The 23,848-nt window shown below is 46.7% G+C and overlaps 1 protein-coding gene across 2 annotated transcripts in view; it reads left to right on the top strand.

Moving 5' to 3' along the window:
* Positions 1–23,848, top strand: part of Retreg1 (reticulophagy regulator 1) — a 141,235-nt gene that overhangs the window by 46,197 nt on the left and 71,190 nt on the right. Inside the window, exons 2-3 of one of the 2 annotated variants that reach the window (XM_052159555.1) lie at positions 5,167–5,273; positions 11,181–11,211. In XM_052159555.1, the coding sequence (XP_052015515.1) occupies positions 5,167–5,273; positions 11,181–11,211 (138 nt within the window). Of the gene's footprint in view, positions 1–5,166; positions 5,274–11,180; positions 11,212–12,242; positions 12,425–23,848 lie in introns of those variants that run through there. The other variant, XM_052159557.1, reaches the window with a different exon arrangement.

The raw sequence follows: 23,848 nt of genomic DNA, 5'->3' as shown, positions 1-23,848 counted from the left end.
AGCATTTGACATTTTTTCTATGTATTTAGTGTTTGTTACTGTTAAAGATTGTTATAATAAGGTTGCCTAAGAGGGAACCAGAAACTACCAACCAAGAAGGACTAGCCAGAGCAAGTACAATGTTGTGGTGGATTGAAACCGTGGATTCCTGAGTAACGTGGGAAAGAAGAAGGAAGTCACTTTGGCCACATTTGGAGGTGACACATTGAAGAAAACTAGTAAACAGGGGCAAATAAATGTCGAGCATTTGCCCAGCCTTGCTTCAGTACTTCATCTTCCCTGGTAATTACAAGCATCCTTTTCAGAGTTGAGACCCAGCACGGAGGAAGGGATTTTGTCTTCACAGGGCCCCTGAGCACACACCACCACATGCCTTAGGTTTTCCAGGAAAACGTTTCAAACCTGATAAAGCCCCCAGGTCCAACTACCAATTATTAAACTTCTCCCAAGGCATGGGGAAAATGTTAAGCTAGACCACTAGAACTCAGCAAGCATCGCCCAGAATCTGGAAACCTTTCTGAGCAAATGAGTCTGTTTCCACCACAGAAACAGCCATCGTTAAAGACCGTGGCAACGGAATTAGGGCGAAGGAGAAACGTGACCACAGATGCCAGTTTCAGGACGTTGTTGTCTCTGTCTTTCTCTTTCCAAGAATCTGTAAACGTGCGTTTGCAAATATGAGCACTGCCCAGGTGTGTGATGGCACTGAGGACCAGGGCAGAGCTTGGGGAGGTATGCAGCAAAATGGTTCAGCTGGTAGGGTTGCTCACCGCAGAAGCATGGTGGCCAGAGATCAATCCCATGTAAAGATGGAAGAGGGCACGGACTCCAGGGAGTGGCCCTCCAGCCTTCAAAGATGTGCTGTGACATGTGCAGATTCACGTCATACGCAAAGTGATTATAAATGACAAAGTATTAAGACAGAATGCTGTGGGTCATCTACTTGCTGTGCAAGCATGTGGGCCCGAGCCGGGTCCCCAGCACTCACGGAGAGGTCGGCATGGTGGCTTGTTCCCATCATCCCGAGCACTGAGCACTGGCCCGGCACTCGCTGGCCAGACATGGCTCCCCTGAGTCAGTGAACTTCCAGAGCTCCGGTCAAGTCTTCTTTGCATTCAGACAGATACCTACATGGCTTTCTAGTTAGCACCAAAGCTCTAAACCCAAGTGAGCTTTCGCTCAACGAGGGCTCTGCCTCAATCTACAAAGACCATATTGCTGACACATGCTAACCTAACACTTGATTCTCCCTTGACGGGGAGAGACCTTGTCCCCCCAAATAAGGTGGAAATTGACCGAAACAGATTTTAACATTGAATACTGCCCAGCACTAGACATGTGCAGACATGTGCAGAAGTGTGTACACATACATACAGTTACAGACACAAAAGGACTGAGGTAGGGTCACATGTAACCGTGGTATGGTTCAGTTAAAAAGGAGCTTTGGATTAACTCCATAGGAGGAACAACAACATGAACCAACCAGACCCCCCCCCCCCCCCAGAGCTCCCAGGGACTAAACCACCAACCAAAGAGTGCACATGGAGGGACCCATGGCTCCAGCCGCATGTGTAGCAGAGGATGGCCTTGTCTGGCATCACTGGGAGGAGAGGCCCTTGGTTCTGTGAAGGCTCGATCACTCAGGGTAGGGGAATGCCAGGGCAGGGAGGTGGGAGTGGGTGGGTGGGTAGGGGAGCACCCTCATAGAAGCAGAGGGTGGGTGGGATGGGGGGGTTTGTGGAGGGGAAACTGGGAAGGGGATAACATTTGAGATGTAAATAAATGAAATAACCAATAAAAATAAAAATAAAAGGCTTTGGGAAAGATAAATGGAAACATTTTCAGATTAAATTACTTTTGTGGGATTCACTTCAAGTAGCGCATGGGTACTTCATGGTGGGGCGCGGGGTGAGGGTGTGGAGGATGTGGGGAATTGTTAAAGCTGTGCCACGAGACCCTGGCCTCTCTTTTTGGACATGTTAGAAATTTACCAGAGTGATTTTTTTAAATCACCCAGATTATTTAATAATATAAGATCTCTATAATATCAGGCAATTTCTTAAAAACGAATGTTAAACTCATCAGTGTTTCTAAGATTTTCATTTAAACTTCCAGATATAAGTTACAGAACTATGGGTATTTATGAATTTTTATGGGTAGTGAAGAGATGAGTTATATTAAACATGATACATATAAGATAGCAAGTGTATACAGATTTTTCTTTATGTGTGTTTATTTACCTTAAATATTTGCTTCTCAATGATATTACATTCTTTGGAGCCACAGACACTAACCTACCAAGGAGACAGCTAAGCAGTCCCGAACATTTGGCATCACTTTCTCAAGCGATTGTTTTGTTGTCTTCTCAGCTGACCATGTATTCTTAATGACCGTCAAGACCCTTGGCTGAGATGCCAGCTGGGCCTTGGCCCAGGACACAGTAAGACCGCTAGAGTGTTCTTTGGCGTTGCTATGGTAACGCTGGCCAAATGAGGTCTGTAGGTTGAAGTTCTACCATTACCTATTTTTTTTTTTTTTTTTTTAATTCCTGGAAGTTGGAACACCCACAAGGAGAGCAAGTCACGGCTTCCAGAGCCTCAGTTAAGTCTGTGCTTCTTTGTTCCCAGCCAGATAATTAAGTGGCCCTCTGGCTGGTTCTAAAGCTGTTTAAACTTGAGTGAGTTTTCACTCTGTCCAGGTCTCTGCATCATTCTACAGAGGCAGGGCCACTGCTACGTGCTAATCTCACACCCACGAGAGCCAAGCTAGGCGTGACAGCTCGTGAGCCGTTCTGAGTCAGGTCAGTGAGTGGCCAGAAGCCCATGGAGAATATCTGAAGGCAGGCAGGTGGTCAGGAGACATATTGCCTCCGGGAGCCTATGCTTCATTGAGAAAGAAATATTTCATTGTAAATACATCACTTATTCAATATATTGTCCAAAATATACTCATAAGAAAATGTAGCACACTGTGTACAATAAATATGTAAATAAAAATTCTAAAGGTAATAATTTTCTTATAGTGGATTTATGATAAAAATCTTGAAAGCTGTCACTTCAGTATGATTTGGAGAAATCCGTAACATGGATAATGGCAAGGGTTAATTACAAACTGAGATAAAGAGATGGGCTTGGAAGAAAACAGGTGTCAAAACACAGCCTGTGTTAAAACAAATGTAAAAGGCAAAAAAAAAAAAAAAAGTCGTGGACCCATTCTGGATATTTTTATGTCAACTTGACTCAAGCTAGTCATCACAGAGGCGGGAACCTCAATTAAGAAAACGCCTCCCGTAAGGTCAGGTTGTAGGCAAACCTATAGGACATTTCCTTAGTTGGTGATTGATGGAGGAGGCAGCTGGGTCCATCTTGGGTGGGTCCTCACTGGGCTGGTGGTCCTGGGTTCTATACACAAAAGAAGATGGGGCAAACCTCTGGGAGCAAGCTGGTAGGTAGGTGGGGTTTCTCTATGGCCTCTGCTTCAGATCCTGCCTCCAGGTTTTTGCCTTGAGTGCCTGCCTTGACTTCATTTGATGGCAGATTATGATGTGAAAGTGTAAGCAAAATAAGGTCCTCCTTCTCAAGGTTGCTTTGGTTCGTGGTGCTTTATCACAGCCATAGAAACCTTAAGTAAAGGGTGGTATTTCCCGTTCTGATGGAGGGCTTCATTCACAACTTCATCCAACCATATATATATATATGAATGATATGTATTGCAAATACATGACAAAATGTTCTCCATAGCATTCTAGAATGTAGCTTGATTGCACACTTCCTTCCATGCTCAGCTTATCCTCCTAAATCATTTAGCATTTTATTTTTCTACTCCATACCTCTACTCCATTCCCTATAGCCTGTGGCATAAAAGCCAGAACACTACCTTCAAAATACCCAGCGAAAGCAACTTAAGCAAGGAAGGGTTCATACTGACTCATGGTTTAAGGGGAGACAGTCCCATCAATAAGGCCTGGCAGCAGAAGCGTGAGTCAGCCGGCCACATTAGATCCGCAGTCAGGAAGCAGTGATGAGTGCTGGTGTTCCCTACACTGTCTCCTGTGTATTCAGTCTGGGACTGCTTCTTCAGTGTGCTTTACTTTTTGTTCACATTCTAGTATGTCACCAAGACAGACTTGCCGTGGCCATTGTTAGCTTAGTCTGTGTCTGTGTGGTAGTAGAGTTCACAGAAAGCAGTACACAGTTCTTCCTCTGACTATTCCCCCTTCCCTTTCCCTTTCCCTTTCCCTTTCCCTTTCCCTTTCCCTTTCCCTTCCCTTCCCTTCTCCCCTCCCCCTCCCCCTCCCTACCCCTTTCCCCCTCTCCCTCACCTATCTCTTTCTCTCCCTCCCCACCTTGGTTTTGTGAAGCAGATCTGTCTACATGTAGTATTGGCCTGGTATTCATTATGTAGACTAGATGGCCTTGACCTCACAGACATCCTCCTACCTTTGCCTCTGGAGTACTGAGGTTAAAGGCGCGCACCACCCCGTCCAGCTCTGCTTCTGCTCTCTAGAGCCTTGCTGTTAAACACTTGTTACCGTAACTCTCCTGGGCGTTTCCAAGTACATCCTAGGTAATTTCAGCTGTCAACTCGCCAGTTAACGTGTGACAATCAGAGGTTTCGTCCTTTAGTCTCCTTGAAGAGTCATAGTTCCCTCTGAGTTCCCGGCTAGTCCTTTCCCTTGTAGTCCTAGCCAAAAGGAGTCCCACAGGTATTGTGTGCTCTTTTTTTTTTTAAAGGATTTATTTATTATATGTAAGTACACTGTTGCTGTCTTCAGACACCCCAAAAGAGGGTGTCAGATCTCATTATGGGTGGTTTTGAACCACCATGTAGTTGCTGGGAATTGAACTCAGGACCTTCTGAAGAGCAGTCAGTGCTCTTAACCGCTGAGCCACCATCTCTCCAGACCCCTACTATGTGTTCCTTATGGTTAGGGAATTTTGCTTTGTTTTTCTCCAGACAGAAGGTGGGTATATGGACTAGACCCCTGTGTGATCTTAAAAGAGGAAGTGCTAACAAATTGGATCCTTTAAAAAAAAAAAGAAATGTGACTATTTATTTATATTGTGTGCATTGGTATTTACCTGCATGTATGTCTGGGGGAGTTTTTTTTTTTTAATTGGAAATCTTCGCAGTACACGGAGCCTTGTGTGTTTCTTTTGGTCCTAGGTTCCTTGCCTTGACTCCATGGAGAGTGTACCACCTCATTTCCGTCATGATACTTGGGCGTGTTATCATGCAGATCATCAAGGAAATGGTTTTGTCCAGGACGAGAGGTAAGAATATGCAACTTGATATCTGTGCGTTTTATTTCTGGAGTTGAAATGTCTAATTTTTGGGTGGATATATTCATGTTTTGAACATGAGGACCATGTAGCTAGACACTTTTTTCTACTTTATTTACTTCCAGTTTCCTCCGTTCTCCACAGCCCACTTCCCAATGGGTGTCTGAGCTGGGACTGTACTCTGTACACAGGTTAGCCTGGAACACCCAGTGGTCCTCTTGTCTCAGCCTGCTGGGTGCTAGGATTTAGACATGAGTCACCATATTGTCTGGGTTTGCTTTTCACACAGACACACACACACACACACACACACACACACACACACACAGACACAGACATACATACAGATACAGACACACACACAGAGACACACACACAGACACACAGACATACACACACACACACACACACACACACACACACACACACATTTTGCCTTATTTTTTCTTCAGTGCTGGAGGTCTTTTCTCATGTCAGCCAAACCCTGTCCCACTGAGCTCCATCCCAAGCTTAATAATGCGTTTTATGATTCCGTCTCTTGTCAGAACTGGTAAAAGGTCCATGCGCTGGGCTCTGCCCGGGTTCTAAGCTTCGTCACATACCAGGGTGATATTTAAGTAGGCTGCTGTAAGAAGAGCAGTTAAGTATTTACTCCACCCTACAAGCTCATACTGGGCCACTGGAAAGTGCAGTAGTTCGAGGACAGTTTTCTTTTACTTCAGCAAAAGAAAGCAACAAGCTTAAAAAATCATTGAAAGTTACATAAAAGTTCTGGATGATTAATGGTGTCAGAAAGAGAATCAACCGTAAGCACTAAATTTTATCTAAAGTGGGAGCTGGACTCATCTTTAAAGAGTGCTTGGCTTCCTTAGGAGCTGTGTACTCTGTTTATCGGAGTGTAGCCTTTCTCTGCATCTCATCTCCATGTCTGCTGTGCTAATGCTTGAACTAATTTTTGTAAACGAGCAAAAATCCCTCCTGGACATAAGAGTTTACATGTAATAATGTCTATTTGGCCAAAATCATAAGGAGGAGGCTTCAGTTAGGATCCACATGGACCTCTCTATCAGAACTGCCCAGGCTCCCCGTCACGGGGCTGTATAATGAGAGAGGCAACATCTCTCAAAGAAGAACTTGAGCTCTGGAGTTTCACCATCATGGTGTTCCGTGGGTCAGCTTAAAGCTGGATCATGTTTAAGTTAAAGCACCCACTGTAGAAGCAGTCTTTAGAAAGATTGCTTCATGTGAGTGCACTCAGGTCTGGAGGTAAGTCCTTCATGCCTAGCCTTTCTGGGAAGGTGAACAAATTCACTTTTGTCTAGTTGAGGTGTTTCACGGATGCAAAGATTTAAATTATAATCTCATATACACATATATACACATATAATCATATATACACATATAATCATATATACACATATATACACATATAATCTCATATACACATATATACACATATAATCATATATACACATATAATCATATATACTAATATATACACATATAATCTCATATACACATATTCTTTCCCCTTTACCCCTTTTCTTCCTTCTCAGCCCCCTTTTCTGAGCATGGATACCCAGTTCCCTCACTTTCAGTCCTAACAGCCTTTGCTGTCCAGTTGTGCCGCAGCCTCCTGAGGCCAATACCTCACACCTCAGGATCTGAGGAGAAATTGGTTAGGCCCTGGCAAGCCCGTTGCTTTCATATTGATTCACAGTGGAAGGATGAGGGCCGTTTTCCTGGATATATTTTGTAACAAGTTCTTCGCTCAGGAGACTCCAAGAAGGTAGCCATCTGTGGATGTGCGCAGAAGCCTCTACAGCACACAGACCACCCCGGAGGCTTCTGAGTACCTTCCATACCTTAGGCATGATTTAAATGAGGTAAAAAACTCAGAGGAATGAGAGGAGGGACTGAAAAACTTGGCTTCTGAGTGCAGGGCCAGACTTAAAACGGACTGTTCAGAAGTCTTTCAGCTCTAGCTGTCAGGGCCCAGCAAGGACTTCAGTTTTCATTAAACCAGCCCATTTTGGTAGTTACACCATGGAAATCAATGTCCTTGAAAATCCTCCTCACAACAAAACTGTCCTTAAAAACACTGAGGAGGGTAAAACTGAAGTCTACCAGCCTAAAGAGTCTCTAATTCTTAAACTGGATTGCCAATGCAGGCCTATAATCTCAGTGACGGGGAGGCCAGGGCAGGGGCGTCGGAAGTTTGAGGCCTGCCTGGGCTAGGGAGGAAGTACAAAACCACACAGGGGGTGCTGATTGAGATCCTGTCTTAAAATAAAAAGAGGATCTAGCTCAGCAGTACCGTGCTCACCACCATGCGCTGGCCTTAGGTCCGGGTCCTTCATAATGCAAAAAGAAAGAAATGCCAACGTGAAGAAAGTTAATGTCTGTTCCTAGCTATGGAGAAGCTGCCAGATCAATGGTTTCCCGTGGCGACTGTCATGAATTGCCACACACTTGATGGCTCAAAACAGCAGACAGTACTGTCCCCACAGCTCTGGAAGCCATCAGTTCACACAACCCACCAGCAGATCTCTATCACAGAGGCTCCAGTGAAGGACCCACCCTGTCTCCTCCTGACTTTGGTTGGCGCTGTGACACCTGGGTTAAAGCTATGTCCTCACAGTCCTTGGCTCTGTGATCACATCAGCTGCTCCTGTGCTTGCCCAGACCTCTCTGCAAGGAACACTTGTGATTGTAATTGGTGCCCACCTGGGTGATTGTCTCTATTTTTGACATGATGGCACTTGCAAAGTCCCCTTTTCCTCTATAAGGCGACAATCACACATACACAGCCTGCTTTGGTGACAAAACCACTTCATCCTGTAACGAAAGAGAATCCCTCCTTTTTATTTTATTTTTTTAAGATTTATTTTAAATGAGTACACTGTAGCTGTCTTTAGACACACCAGAAGAGGGCATTGGATCCCACTCCAGATGGTTGTGAGCCACCAAGTGGTTGCTGGGAGTTGAACTCAGGACCTCCGGAAAAGCAGTCAGTGCTCTTAACCACTGAGCCACCTCTCCAGCCTGAGAACCCATTCTTAAGCTACAGATTTGAATCCAGTTCAGGTGAAAGGCTACCGTGTGTGACAGTCCATACTCTCCCTGGCTGTCTCCCTGTTTAGGGACACAGTCGAGACATCAGGGACTCTGTCTTCTCATCAGTCAGGCTATGATAAGTCTTTTTGAGGCAAGGCTACTTATAAGCACTAATGAGGTTGCAGACATGCTGACCTCTGCAGCAGGACCATCTTCCTCTCGGGGTTTTCACTGAGTGATATTCTGAAAGCAACCTTTTAAGCATGGAAAAAGGAAAAAGGAAAAAGGAAAAAGGAAGAGATGTGCTTCCTTCTTCTGCTCCCCCAGGCCTTGGCTGGAGAAACCCTAGGGCCTTCTTTGTCCCTCTTTACGGAGTCTTTTAGGACAAAGGCCTGATTGAGCACCACGACTAGCTGGCTGGAGACAGCAGCAGGGCTTCCGGCCCAGCCCAGTGCTGGCTGCACTGGGCTTCTCCCCGGGAGGCGTAGACTCCATTGCAAGCAGTATCTTGAAGCAGCTGTGGGATGGCAGCAGCTCCCGTGAATCGCTCTGAGGCCCTGCTTGTGCTCACAGCACCAGCCAGTAAAGCCTTGGTCAGCAGAGCTTTCTGGGACCCGGTGCCTGTTTCCCTCTCTGAGATGCCAGCCTCCCACATTCTTGGCTACAGATGTGAACTTGTTGGTCACGAGCTTAACTGTATCTTTCCCGTCGTGTATTCTTCCCCCACTATGCTTCCCTCATTTTAAATGCTCAACTTTATAAACTCTGTGCATGGCACCGAGGAGTTAATTGTCAAGTTTTTTGTCTGTGACCACCTTGTCCATCTATGCATCAGGCTCTAAGAGCTTCTGGGAGTAACTGTGGGGAAAGAGAGCCCAGTAGGTGTCCCCATCTCTGGCCACAACCATGTGGCAGGGGGTCATTCTGTAACCACTGTGTCTTTCTGTCTTCCGTCCTGTGAAATCCACACTATATCGATGCCACAGCCTAGCAGTCTCTTGATTATTGAGGTTGGGCCCACGGTCTCTTGTCCTTCACACACCCTCCCTCTATGTTATTCTGCCTTGGCTATGTGTGCGGTGGCTTGTCTGAGCTCAGCCCTTGGAAGCTTGTCATGGTGTCACCTGCAGAGTCCCACAGTCAGTGCGTGCTCTGTTCACTTTCTGCTTCTGAGGAATCAGCTGTTAGTTTACTTGTTCCTCCCAAGCCCTGTGCTGGGCTTTCGCCCCATCTTTGTCAGAACTTCCTCCTCCTACACAAGCCCCTGTGCTCAGCGGTGGTAGCCATTTCACTGTTTGTCAGCTCTCTTGTCCCTCAACCACAATCATGTCTCCAATTCTTAACGATAAGACAAGCATCTCACGCTAGAATCTCTTGTCTTCACTGTTGGCTCCACAGTCGTTGGAGGAACACTGAAGACTCAAGTTAGAGTGCTGTGAGGTGAGGGTAGAGACGGTGTTTTCTGTCCAGCCCATGTTATTGCTCCAGTTCCCTGGGTTAGGTTGACTTCCCTTTATCTGCTCTTTGACTTTAGAAGGTGTGAGTTATGCTAGAAGGTACAGGAAACACAATTGTTTCAGAGGCCTAATGGGAGCAGAGGTCTTGTATTCTACCACGACTCGAGCAACGATTCATAGCTGTGCTTATACAACCAAGATAATAAAGGAAACCAGGTCATTTTCATGTTTCCAATTGTCCAAAGAATTGGAAATCAAGAATTTTGTGCAACTTTTCCTTAGCAGTAAACGTCAAGAAGAATTTGATGTGGGGTGTTCACCTGATAGGGGATATTCAAGAACACACAAGACAATACCTTTGGCATTTGGTTTAATAGGAAGTACAGAAAATGTTTTATAATTGTTTCATATTGAGCTTCCTTAAATCTGGTACCTAGGAGTATACTATCAAGACTTGGTTAAATAAAAATAATCCCTGAAGTTTTGACTATCTATCTATCTATCTATCTATCTATCTATCTATCTATCCATCCATCCATCCATCCATCCATCCATCCATCCATCCATCCATCCACCCACCCACCCACCCACCCACCCACCCGTCCGTCCGTCCGTCCGTCCATCCATCCATCCATCCATCCATCCATCTATCTATCTATCTATCTATCTATCTATCTATCTATCTATCTATCTATCTACTATCTACTGTGTATCTGTGTATCTACTATCTACTATCTATCTATATCTATCTATCTGTCTATCTACTATCTATCTATGTATCTGTGTATCTATCTACTATCTATCTATCTTATCTATGTATCTGTGTATATCTATCTATCTATCTATCTATGTATATCTATCTATATCTATCTATCTATCTTCATCATCTTTCTATCTACTATCTTTCATCTATCTTCATATTTATCATCAATTAGTTTTTTTCTCTTGATTTCCTTGGAGCTTAGATATAAGTTTAAAAATATCTGAAGACCATGCCATGCCCACCTCCCCTTCAGTACCGTCTCCGTTACTCCTACCTGACCAGTCATGTTTCTGTCTTTCCTGAGTATGATGGTTTGCATCTCTTGTTAAATTTCATACTGATTCTTTGACAGCACTTTTTCTTAAGTGGACATGTTTTCTTCCCACCAGGCAGGGACTGTGCTCTAGAGTGTCTGCCCTGCCTTTGTGATACGTACTCAAGGGTTTTATATGCTATCACCGGCATCCTTCACGGTGTTGTCACGGACACTGTTGATTGACAATGTATAGCACTTAAGAGATGTGAGCCTTCTGTTTGCAGGAGCATGGGATATTTTAGGACGGCAAGTGCTCCCGGAGAGTGACAGCTTGTTTAAGTTTCACCTCTTGCTTCCCATTGCAGGTGCACAGTTGTGGAGAAGCCTCAGTGAAAGGTAGGGAGATTCTCCTTCATCGGTGTGACTTATGGATGGCAGGGCGGTGGGGTGGGTGGGTGACTTGAGTTACAGAAGTGTATCACTGAGTTCATAGCAACAGAGATGCAAGGCCCAGGAACGATCTGCAAGAGTGTGCAATGTGAACCTGAAGCTGACGGCAGGATAGGGACATCACCCGAGGGGGGCACGCATTTCTCTGAGTGGCTAGGCAGCGGATTTACGAATCGCTTGCACGAGGATGCAGTAGGGAGGGAGAGGGGCCTTTCTGTTTGATGTCTTCCCTCAGATTCAGTTTTGGAGTGTGAATGGCAGTTGTTGCAGTGGAGGAATGGGGGCGACATCGAGTTAGAATGTTCCAGAAGGGCTGGCCCTGATGTCAAGTCAGAGGGCCTGAGAGAGGAGGAGAGGAGGAGGAGGGACAAAGGCCTCAGGTACTGACCAATCACAAGGCCTCTGTCTCACTAGGGATCCTTGACCATCATCTGCCCTTCAGGGAGGTGTATGTTTCCAAGTGGAAGAAGGAAGAGTTAGGGCAATGAGGAGAGACACAGTTTGCTTCATCTGCTGTGCATAGGAGACAAGAAAGATGGAGACCGTTTAAGGATTAGTGCTCCAGTAAGGATAGTGCTTGTGGGAACGGATTTTTTTTTTTAAGAATGGATTTGACTATATGCATTTGTGTTATTTAAGAAAGGATGGTGGGAATTACCTGACTTATACCAAAGGAGGCATCAGGAAATGGACACACAAAGCGAGGAACAAAATAAACAGGGCGGCGAGACTCTTACAAAGAAACAAGGCCCTTCATTCCCTGCCTGCACTGTGTCGCGGCAGCTGAGGTGGTGGCCTGCACTGTGCACGCACACCGCAGTTGCTGAGGCAGAGCCAGCCCGTCCTTTCTTGCCTCAGTTCACACTCTGCATAGGTCTCCTTAGCTGTCCTGTGATGCCATTGTCCAGGGCTCCGCCCAGCCACCCATCCTAACTGCATCTCGTGTTCTTTGAGTGGCTCTGGGCTGCAGTAGCGTTTTAGACTTCCCTAGTTCACGTTGAACTAACAGCTGCGAAGGGCGAAGAGCGCTATGGGTGCATGACGAGTTTGTCTCTACCCCACCTTTGCTGCGGGTGGTTCTCATGGTAACAGGGCTTGGTGCTTGTTTCTGGGAAGTGGACTGATGTGGCACACATCAGTGGAGAGCTGTGAGACTTAGGTAAGGACAGAGAACATGCTGTCTGCAGGCAGCCCGGATGATGGAAGAGGCATGGAAGGGTGGTTTATGCTGTTTGTATCACATTTATGCCTGTGGCTGTCACCTGGACCCCCTGGCCTGGACTGTCTCCAAGTTCTCTTTAGAGACTGACTGTCTTGGGATGCTGGGTAGATAGGAGACTGCTGCTGAGCACAGTCAGGGAAGGGGTCGGAAGTCCCAAAATAGTGTTCCTGAGGTATTCCAGTGGCCCCACGCACGCTGCTGTGGAGGAGTCTTGGCTTCATGCTGGCCCGTATTGCCTGGCTTACGCTTTCTGTGCCTTCCATTCAGTGGGGAAGGTACGGAGGCTTGCTTTCTCATTGCGGTGGCTGTAGGATTAGACCAGGTGAGTTCACATGATTTCAGAGGGTTGAAAAGCAAGGACAAAGCCTGGTGCCCTTCGATACAGAGTTCTCAGATTCACGGATGCTCAGAGCAGTCTGCGTATCTTTTGCTCCGGTTTGGGAAGTGTCTGTCCAAACTCTGTCATTTCACAGTTATGGGGCCAACCTGTGCTTAGCTATAGAGGAATGGATCTAGAAGATGTGATATATATATATAAAATGTATGTGTGTATACGTGTGTGTTTATATATGTATATATATGTGTGTGTGTGTGTGTATACACACACATACAAACATGATGCTATTGTTTGCAGCCATGAAAGACTGCAGGACAATGGACAGAACTAGAAATAGTTACATTCAGTGAATCAGGGCAGTTTCCGAAGGGCAACTGTCACATGTTGCTGCTCATTTGCGGTTTCTAGTTCTCATGCAGTTACCTAAACCATGCATACATAAAACGGAAGTGGAAGTGAAACTGTCTAGGGCTACAGAGCGAGAAACAGGAAGGGGATGAGCATATGGCCAGAAATGTGTTCGCCGTGCAAGATACACTTGTATGAAAAAATTGTAATGGAAGTAAGAGAAAACCAGAAAGTAAATCTGCACATCAGAAATTTAATCTCCCAAACAACAGTGGTCATTTTGTGTTCTTTCACTGGTGGGGCATAGTGGGAAGGGCGTTGGTCACGAGGACTCCCCCTCGTGGGTGGATTGTCTCGGCTATAGAGGGGAGTTGCCGCTCTTGCTTACTGTATGCTGCCTTGTCCCAGCAAGAAGGCTTGGGTCACATATGGGACGTCTGTGTTTGTTCACGGAAGTATCCGGTGATGGGAATGTTTAATATTTCTGCCACAGTTTCCTAGGTGATAGATAGCTTGGCATGTATGTTCCGTGGTTCTCAGCATCTGTCTGGCCCTGGGTAATGCTTATGTCTTTAACAGTGAAAAAAATTAAGAAAGACTCAACTTACACGTTAAAGACACGATGATGAGCAGATCTCTGGGGCAGAGCAGGCACTCTGCTCACGGGAGCCGTGTGAGTAGCACCTTCTTCTTTATTCCAAGTTCATGGATTCTAATGCCTACCCTGACTCTCACCCTCCTCCCCGGCAGTGGCTGGACATTGTCCCCCACTGTCCTTTGCTGCAGCAGCTGGCATACTCAGGTTACTCGGCAAGGCTCAGTCTTCCCCTTTCCAGTGTCTGCTTGCAGTTTGGGCTTGATCTCAGCGTGAGCCTGACTGCCTGTCTGTGAGCCTTTCTGCAGTTGGGATAAAGCATTCGACGTCTCTCACGAAGGCCGTGGTGCTCGTACGCACACATACAGTACTGTGGACCTTTAGGGACGGTTTGTAGACTCTGCAAGTGTTTGCAGTGCAGCAGTTCATAACGGCAAAGCCAGGCTCTGCTTGTCAACGGCGTCAGTAGCAACCGGGAACTTTAACTCAGATGTCGCAGCCTGTCGGTATAGGGACCCAGAACACTCATTTGTGCCACTGTGATTCTAGGTGAGCGTGCTGTGACAACGGCTCGGTTTTCACCCGTTTGTCTGACAACAAGGAGATCTGCAAGCTGTATGCAGGATTTATTCCGGGGTTGCCATCAGCTGGACTGAATTAATAACTCTTTTTGCAATTTAATTTAGTTTCTTTTTACTTTTTCACTTTACATCCCACTCACCAGCCCCCTCCCAGTTAAATCTTTGCCTTTCAAGTAGGTGTTTTTTAACCTCTTTATTTAATAGTTTATTCATGATAACTCAAATTAAAGGGCTAGGTTTTCTTCATCCTACGTCACTTTATTGTCTAGTATCTATTTATTTAAGGTTTATTTCATTGGCATTAAATGCTTGTACAAATCAAGACTGACAAAGCACTGGGAGAATTCTGACAGATCTTCTGGGACATCCAGAAGCGGCTAACAGGGAACGGTCTGTAGGAGGCAGTGGTGGCCCTCGGATTCAGCTGCGCTGGGCAGTGTGCCAACCTGACTCACCTTGAGGCAGAGCACAGGTCATGGTGGCCGGCGGGGAGGGGGAGGGGTAAGCAGGAGTCCTGGGGTTTTGCCCTCGTGTGGCCAAACCACCCTTGTTGTTCTGGGTCTCATACGGTCCTCCGTTCCGCACACGTTCAGAGCAGCAGTGCGGGCGCTGACATTTGGCCCTGGCATGCAATGTCCTTTTGTTCCATGGACTTCCAGATAATTCCCACAACAACTGCTTTTGCTGCTCTGTACTTTGAGAGACAGGGAGAGAAAGAATCTTTGAGCATGAAGTCCAAGTTGTGGTGTCCGCCCAGTTCACAAGCCTGGAATGAGTCAGAGCGCTTCAGGCTCATGGCTCGGATCTTAAATCCTGAGGGTATTATTCCTCTTAAGAAATGGAGATTCTCCTAGTGTCTCTATGTTGCTGTCTCTTCTGACAAATGGAACATAGTTTAACAAATGTCTTTTCGGTTGGTTTGTTTGTTTGGTGTGTGTGTGTATGTATGTATGTATGTGTGTATGTGTAAGTATATGCATATGTGTGTATGTATGTATGTGTGAGTGTGCTTGTGCATGTGTGTGTATATGTATGTGTGTGTATATGTATGTGTATGTGTATGTATATGTGTGTATGTATGTGTGCATGTGCGTGTGTGTATGTGTATATGTATATGTGTGTATGTATGTATGTGTGCGTGTATGTGTGTGTGTGTGTGTATGTGTGTATGTGTGTTATAAGGAACTGAACCCACGGCTTTTTGCATGCCACCAGGTGTCCTACTACTGAGTATCATTCCCAGCAGCGACAGGTTCTTAGCACGTATCCATGAGTTTAAAGGTGTATCTTCTGGTGAAGGTACATTTGGTTGAGTTAAATGAAATTTATGAAATGAATAAGGGTTTTCTTTTTTAGAAAATATAGTCACTGAGCTCAGAGTCTGCTGGATGCCTGCATAAGCCTCTTTTGGCTAACGATCCCCAGGCAGGCCTGGAAGCAGAGCTGCAGAAACTTGAGTCTGTCTTCTGCCAACATGAGAACTCCAATAGGCCCTTTTATGCCTTTAAAAAAAAATAACAGTTGAGCACAATTCCGTAGTTATCTATTGTTCAGTGGGACTCAAAGCCTCTTTCTTTTTCTCCTGACAAAAGAAGAGGCCTATTCACAGACAGAACAAATCCTCCCAAGGGTGGCTGAGCTGGGTCTTCAGGCCATGCACAGGGCCTCCTGAGATTCCAGCCAACTTGGCTGTGTTGTTTAAATCATTCTTTGCTGTTGAGACCCATCAGAGTCAACTACAAAATGGAGCTCAACTGAGAAGGCATTCTGGAGGAAACGACATGTGTAAGTAGGTTTATTACCTCTTATCACTGCTCGTATACAGACACAGAACTCATTTACGAGCCTTTTAAAGTGTCCCGTGCTGGATGTTTGAGACCCATATGCTTCTTCGTGGTGGAGACTGTGAGTCTGAGGGGAGTACCGGCCCAGACTGGAAGTCAGACTCCCTGCAGATGGGTGGAGGTTTGTGCAATGGCAATGAATATGTTTTTCAAAAGGTTTTAAAGCTAAAACTCAAGGTATTAAAAATGACGCGAAGGCTGGGGCTGTAGCCCAGTTGGTGCGTGTGTGTCTAGCACGTGTGGAGTCCTGGGTTTGGTCCCTAGCACCTCACAAAACCAGTGTGCTGGACATGTCTGTACGCCCAAACTTAGGGCGGGAAAAGCAAGTGAATCAGCAGTTCAAGGTTATCCTGGACTACATAGCGTGTTGGAGGCTAGCCTGGGACATAAGAATATTCTCTCAATAGAATATCATAGTTGTATGTCTGGGTCTAGCTGTGGCTCGCTTACGTTTTTATGCTACATAAAGTTCTCTCATGTGCTGTGTACAGCACCGCCTTCCAATCCCAGTCTATTTGCACTGCTCATGGTTCCTGTGAGTCTCTGAGCTTACTGCATTGTGGTGAAAAGGCTTGAAAGGAAGCGAAGGGGAATGCCTGGTGTGCATGTGAGCATCTGCTTACGTCAGGGAGCTGCATCTGTTGTGTTTTATAAAAAAGAAAAATGAAGCCAGGGATAAGTTTGATAGAGTGAGGTATGGTGTGTGTGTGGGGTGTGTGTGTGTGTGTGGGGGGGAAGGGCGCCTCTGCGGGACCGTGCTGGGGCATCCCTACCCCCTGAGGTACCAGACACATGGCATAGAATAAAGTTTATTTAGGGCATGGGGGAGGGGAGTTGAGGGGGTGGTAGAGACAGAGAAAGGCAGAGAGAGAGAGAGAGAGAGAGAGGATTAGGTTGGCCATGAGCACATAGGGAGATGGGGAGGGGAATGGGGAGAGAAGAGACAGAGGGGGAAGAGGGGAAGAGAGCAAGAGAGAGAGAGGAGGGGCAAGCAAGCCCCTTTTATAGTGAGTCTGGCATACATGCCTGTTGCCAGGTAACTGTGGGGCGGAGCCTAGGAGAAATGCTAACAGCATCCATGGAAGGGTATGTGAATTGGCACTGGTTTCTGGACCCAGACTGATCATTTAGAACCATTGCAAGCCTTCTGGAAAGTTTCCCTTAGGGCTTAGTAAGTAGTGTGCTCAATGGTGCTTCTCCACTAGTGGCCACCAGGGGGAGTGCAGGAGGCGGGACCTCTCAGTTCTGGGAGGCTGAGGGATAACCAACCCACTGCTAGGGAGATGAAGCCACCCACTCCAACCCGGGTTTACACCGAAGCCTTTGGGCAAGACGAACACATTGGTGCTTCCCCAGATACAAGAAGAAAGTCCGATTAAAACCTGCATCCGCCTACACTCAGGATGCATATTTGCATGTGTATGCAATGTAGAGAAGAGTAAAAAAATAAATAACAGACTAAGAGAAGCAATAGAACCGTGTGACGAGGAGACACATGTCTATGGAGAGTGAGGCAGACTGGGCGAGGGCGCCCACAGATGAACGGCACGGACTAGGGACAAATGGCTGTAACCGTCTTAAAAGCTGAGGGTCTGGGAGACTGGAAGAACTCAGGCACTTTATATTCAGGGACTTTTGCTACAGTTTCTACTCCCTGTCGATTGATGCTCTAGAAAGATTTTTCCCTTCCCTACAGCTTGCTTCTGAATCAAAACACACAGACATTGATGTGTTTATAAAAAGATAAAGAGGGACGGAGGATATGCTCTATGGGGTGTGGTGAGGTGTGGGGGACAGGGGCTGCCTCGGTGGGCCCATGCCAGGGCATCCCTTCCCCCGAGGGACCAGCCACACGATGGTATATAAAGTTTATTCAGGGCATGGGGAGGGGAGCTAAGAGGGTAGTAGAGGCAGAGAAAGGCAGAGAGAGGGAGAGAGTGGAGAAGTAGGGGCTGGCCATGGCCATGAGCACGTGGAGAGAGGGGGAGGGGAGGGCAAGAGCAGGAGAGAAGCAAGAGAGCAAGAGAGGGAGGAGGGCAAGCAGCCCCTTTTATAGTGGTCCAGGTCTACCAGGCTGTTGCCAGGCAACTGTGGGGTGTTGTTTAGACAGAATGCTAACAGACATTTCCTTCTCCTTCCTGGTCCAGAACCCTATATAAAGTCAAATCACAAACCCCAGAAAATAGCTTTATTTTTAAGCAGTTGTGTGGAAGGAAGATAAATTGGTGATCCTTTGATTCTGGGTATAAAGTAATCATTTCAAGTTCCAGGCAAAGATCCCTGTTTGTTAGGAAAATATGCGAGTGCTACGGGATGCTTCCAGAACCTTGATGTCCGTAGAATGGGCGCTAAAGCCTATTGCCCCACCATGTCCATGTTCCTGTGACTGTCACCTTAAATGGCAGAGTAAGCCAGGATGGGGGTTGGACAGGAGGTGAAGGGTGGAGTCAAGGAGAGCAAGCAGGTCTGTGATGGTTTATAGATGATTGGCCCAGGAAGTGACCCTATTAGGAGGTGTGGCCTTGTTGGAGTAGGTGTGTCACTGTGGGTGTGGGCTTAAGACCCTCACCCTAGTTGCTTGGAAGTCAGTTTTCTACTAGCAGCCTTCAGATGAAGATGTAGGATTCTCAGCTCCTCCTGCACCATACCTGCCTGGATGCTGCCCTGTTTCTGCCTTGATGACAATGAACCCCTGAGCTTGTAAGCCAGCCCCAATTAAATGTTGTCTTTTATAGAACTTGCATTGGTCATGGTGTCTGTTCCCAGCAGTAAAACCCTAAGACAAGGTCCAAGGAGCTGGATGTTTGGGTCACTGCCTCTGGAAGGGAGGTGGCTAACACACAGGCCACTACTCCAAGACAATGCTTGGGAGAGGCTTCAAGACACAAGCCTGTGGCAGTTTGTTGAAGCAACCACAGGAAACTAATGGAATATTCTGTCTTAGTCAGGGTTTCTATCCCTGCACAAACATCATCCCAAGAATCAAGTTGGGGAGGAGAGGGTTTATTCAGCTTACACTTCCACACTGCTGTTCATCACTAAAGGAAGTCAGGACTGGAACTCAAGCAGGTCAGGAAGCAGGAGCTGATGCAGAGGCCATGGAGGGATGTTTCTTACTGGCTTGTTTGCCCTGACTTGCTCAGCTTGCTTTCTTATAGAACCCAGGACTATCGGGCCAGGGGTGGCACCACCCACAGTGGACTCTCCCCCCTTGATCACTGAGAAAATGCCCCACAACTGGATCTCATGGAGACATTTCTTCAAGAGAAGCTCCTTTCTCTGTGATAACTCCAGCTTGTGTCAAGTTAACACACAAAACCAGCCAGTTCATATTCGTTATGATGTGAAAAAACAAGTCTTTACTGGAAATTGTCACAGGCAAATTGGTCAGATCTATCTACGAAAGCAATACGGTTTTACCTGGGTGGTGGGGTAGTTGCGCCCTGACATAGTTTGACCTAATTTATCCAAGAGCAGTCAGTATCCTGAAGCAGGAGTGTCAGGGCTGGTGGGGCAGAAAGGCAGAATGCCAGCCAAGAATGTGCCAGGAGGATGTTGCCACTGGGTCGGAGGTAAAAGGAGGATCGAAAGAAAAGCCAGTGCAGTCAGGAGGTCAGGAGGGTCTGGAGTCATATGCTATGCAGGAAGCGGGCGTGGGGCAAGGCTTGGAGGTAGCAATCTGTGTCCCGAGAGACAGGAGGAAAGCACTGGGGCGTGGAAAGATGTCGAAGACCTGCGTGACCATCCCTCTGTGGGTTTCGTTTCTGTGGCAGGTTGGGGAGGAGGCTGTTAGGACTGAAAACAAATCCAGGGGCTTAAAAATGAGAGGAAGGCTGAGGAAACGGAGGTAGGTGGTATGAGGGGCATTCTGGGAAATGAGGATGGCCGAATCAATGGGCGGAGACTAACCAGCGATCTGGCAGGTGAATAGGCAGAGACTAACCTGTGACCTGGAGGGTGAATGGGCAGACTAACCTGTGACCTGTGAGTGAATGGGCGGAGACTAACCAGTGACCTGTGAGTGAATGGGCGGAGTAACCAGTGACCTGTGAGTGAATGGGCGGAGTAAACAGTGACCTGTGAGTGAATGGGCGGAGTAAACAGTGACCTGTGAGTGAATGGGTGGAGACTAACCAGTGACCTGTGAGTGAATGGGTGGAGACTAACCTGTGACCTGTGAGTGAATGGGCGGAGTAAGCAGTGACCTGTGAGTGAATGGGCGGAGTAACCAGTGACCTGTGAGTGAATGGGCGGAGTAAACAGTGACCTGTGAGTGAATGGGCGGAGTAAACAGTGACCTGTGAGTGAATGGGTGGAGACTAACCAGTGACCTGTGAGTGAATGGGTGGAGACTAACCTGTGACCTGTGAGTGAATGGGCGGAGTAAGCAGTGACCTGTGAGTGAATGGGCAGAGTAACCAGTGACCTGGCAGAGACTAACCTGTGACCTGTGAGTGAGTGGGCGGAGACTAACCTGTGACCTGGAGGGTGAATGGGCGGAGACTAACCAGTGACCTGGTGAGTGAATAGGCGGAGACTCACCTGTGAGTGAGTGGGTGGAGACTAACCAGTGACCTGGTGAGTGAATGGGCAGAGACTAACCAGTGACCTGGTGGGGTGAATGGGCGGAGCCTAACCAGTGACCTGGTGGGGTGAATGGGCGGAGCCTAACCAGTGACGAGGTGAAAACCCAGGGTTGCTGTCTGGTTCCAGAATGTTCTTATTACCCTCAGAGGGAGCCTCAGAACTGTCAGGTAATTGTTCACATTCCCCCTCCCCCCAGCTCTAGACAACCACAGTCGGCTTATTCTTTATACATTTGCTTCTGGATATTCGTATAAACGGCCACATGTCCTTCACAAATTGCATCTCGCTTCTTTCGCTTAGCGCAATCAATTTAAGATTCACCCATAATATAACCCTTACCACACGCTACTTCTCTTTACAGCAGAGTAACAGTCCGCTGCCTAGACAGACCACAGACATCACTAATTTGATGGCCTTTTTGGTTATTTCCATTTGTTATTTTATTTATTTATTTTTTGTCTAGGGACAAGTTTGATTTTCGCTAGTTTGATTTTGTTCTCAAAACAGAGAGCTATGATCATGTGAATAGAGGAGAGGCGAATGTGTGCTATAATGTATTATAACATGTTCTAGTACATGTATAATGTGTATATATAATGTATTATGTATAATTATACATATACGTATATACATATACATGTGTTATAATGACTATGTAGAGCTAACTGGGGGCCTCAGCCCTGTCACTGGGAACAGAATGTTTGTGGCTGTGTGGGATACACTTCACAGTTAACAGCTCTTTTGTGGAAAATTAAACCTGGCATGAAGTAACTCCACACATGCTGACTTCTAGGCAATATTTATACCCTTCCCTCTTCTTCTTTTTAACAGTAGTGTGGGGTTTGCAGGGGAAAAGGAAGTAGGGGTGTTGTTAGCAGGGACAGTGTAGTTCGAGGTCAGATTAAAGGATGAGCAGCTGTGGGGTCCCCTGCCTGGGGAGCACTGCGTCACCTCACGTGCTGTCTGTTAGCTATTTTGAAGGCTATTCTTACTTGTGCTGCTTTTAATACCTGGACAACTGGGAGAGAACTTATAATCCTGCAGCCATTTGGCCTGTGCTCTTCCAGAGTATTTTTAAACTAAGACATTCGGAGCCATCTCCTGTCACGTGGAGCACAGGCAGCACCGTCGCTACACTTTCCTTTTCTTCTGGGCTGCGGCTTTAGATCTCCAATAGTATTTTGAGTTCACGTGCACACATGAAAATGCTTTAAAAACTCCTTCTCTTGGCGTTTTTTCTTATTTTTTTTTAGTCGATGACTGTTTTTATTATAAGGAGCAAGGAACTGTTCCGTCACGACTGTCAGGCCATCTGCTACGGAAAGAAAACCGTTGCTTCCTAAAATGTACCAAGCTCAAATGACCTCAGCTCAGACACAGACATTTAATTTCAATAATTTGCACATGTAAATAAATATTTTTTCCACTCTGGCTAAGATAGTCATGTTTAGGGGGTGTTAATGAATGCACTGTGGTCAGTATATAACGAGTACTAAGTAATTGGGAGGAGTTTTTAAAATTTACTTTTTATTTTGTGTGTATACATGTTTATCGGGGGGTGTGTATATGCAGCATATGCATGCAGTGCCCTCAGGGAGCCAGAACTGGCATCAGATTCCCTGGCACTGGAATTAGAGATGGCTGGGAGCTGCCGTGTGGTGCCGGGAACTGAACCCTTGTCCTTTGGAAGAACAGAAAGTGCGCCCAGCCTTTAGCCTCTAAATCGTCACTCCATCCCTCAAGGGAGGTTTAAGTGGAATTGACACTTATTGTTTTTAAATGGAATATTGTGACTGAAATGAATTTGGAATAAAAACAAGATGACCTCTGGTCCTTCCTTATAAGCTGAGAGAGAACAGATTGGCTTACTGCACACAGACTTCAGAGCATGGTCCTTTGACCTTGCTGGGTCCGGACCCTTGCTGGGTGAGCTGGACCCTTGCTGGGTGAGCTGGGACATCCAGGGAGGGGAGGGGCGTGGGAGCAGAGAGGCTCAGCTCAGATGCCTCTCACAGCTTCTGCCAAGGACCTGCTAGTTATCTGCCTGTCTCTGTCCTTATTCACGTATTGACCTACAGATGAGGTGAGTGCCTTCACAGTTCTCTCCATAGCACCACCAGACAGATGGGACCAAGCCTTCAACATGGGGACATTTTATGGGGACGTTTCACATCCAAGCCACAGCATTTACGTACGAGTTATCTGTAGGGGATAAAACCATACCTTTTTTATTTCCCGAGTGTAAGGAGGTACTGGTGCTGGAGAAAAGAATTCGTGTTGTCTGTTTAGGAGCCATGGGCACTAGAAACCGCTTAATCTAAGTTTGTCTCTGGTCCCTCAGTCAAGGCACGAGAGCATTCTAATAGTGAGAGAAGACGTGACTTGCGATGGACAAGCCGCCTCATGCTGATCAGAACGTGAGGGTCATATGTAACCAACAGCACAGAGGCGCTGGTACGCCCCACAGGAAGCCTTGCCCTGATAGCTGCCGATGGATTTTGGGAACAGGAGAAAAGCAAGTGTATTCTCTGGTAAGCAAGTGTAGGCCTGCACTGTGTGCCCCGTATACCTGTAGGGGAAGACTGCCCGGCTAGGGGGGATGGAGTCCTTGATCAGTCTTGATCCTGTTGGGAGGAAGCCTGGCCGGGCGGGGGAGTCCTTGGTCCTTTCTGTTGGCTTGGAAGGCTGTGAGGCCTGTTCCATTGCTCCAGCATGGTGGGTTTTGATAAGAAGAGACAGCCCATGATTTTAAAGCTTTATTATAGAAAAGTAAGGGAAAAGAAAAGAGATAGAAAAGTAAAGAGAAAAGAAAGAATAGAGAGGCGAGAGCTGGCCATGACCACGTGGAAAGAGGGGGAAAGAATGGGTAGAGGGGGGGAGGGGCAGGAGGCAAGAAGAGAGGACAAGAGAGAGAGAGAAAGGAGGGGTCACACAGCCCCTTTTATAGTAGACCGGGTTACCTGGCTGTTGTCAGGTAACTGTGGGGCAGGGAAAACCTGGCTGTAGCCAGGTGACTGTAGGGGTGGAGTACAGCCAGAACACTAGGGGCCTGGGGCGTGGCCCTGTATG

Source organism: Apodemus sylvaticus, chromosome 16 (assembly GCF_947179515.1).
Source record: "Apodemus sylvaticus chromosome 16, mApoSyl1.1, whole genome shotgun sequence".
Lineage (NCBI taxonomy): Eukaryota > Metazoa > Chordata > Mammalia > Rodentia > Muridae > Apodemus > Apodemus sylvaticus.
This window is presented reverse-complemented; position numbering and strand designations above follow the sequence as displayed.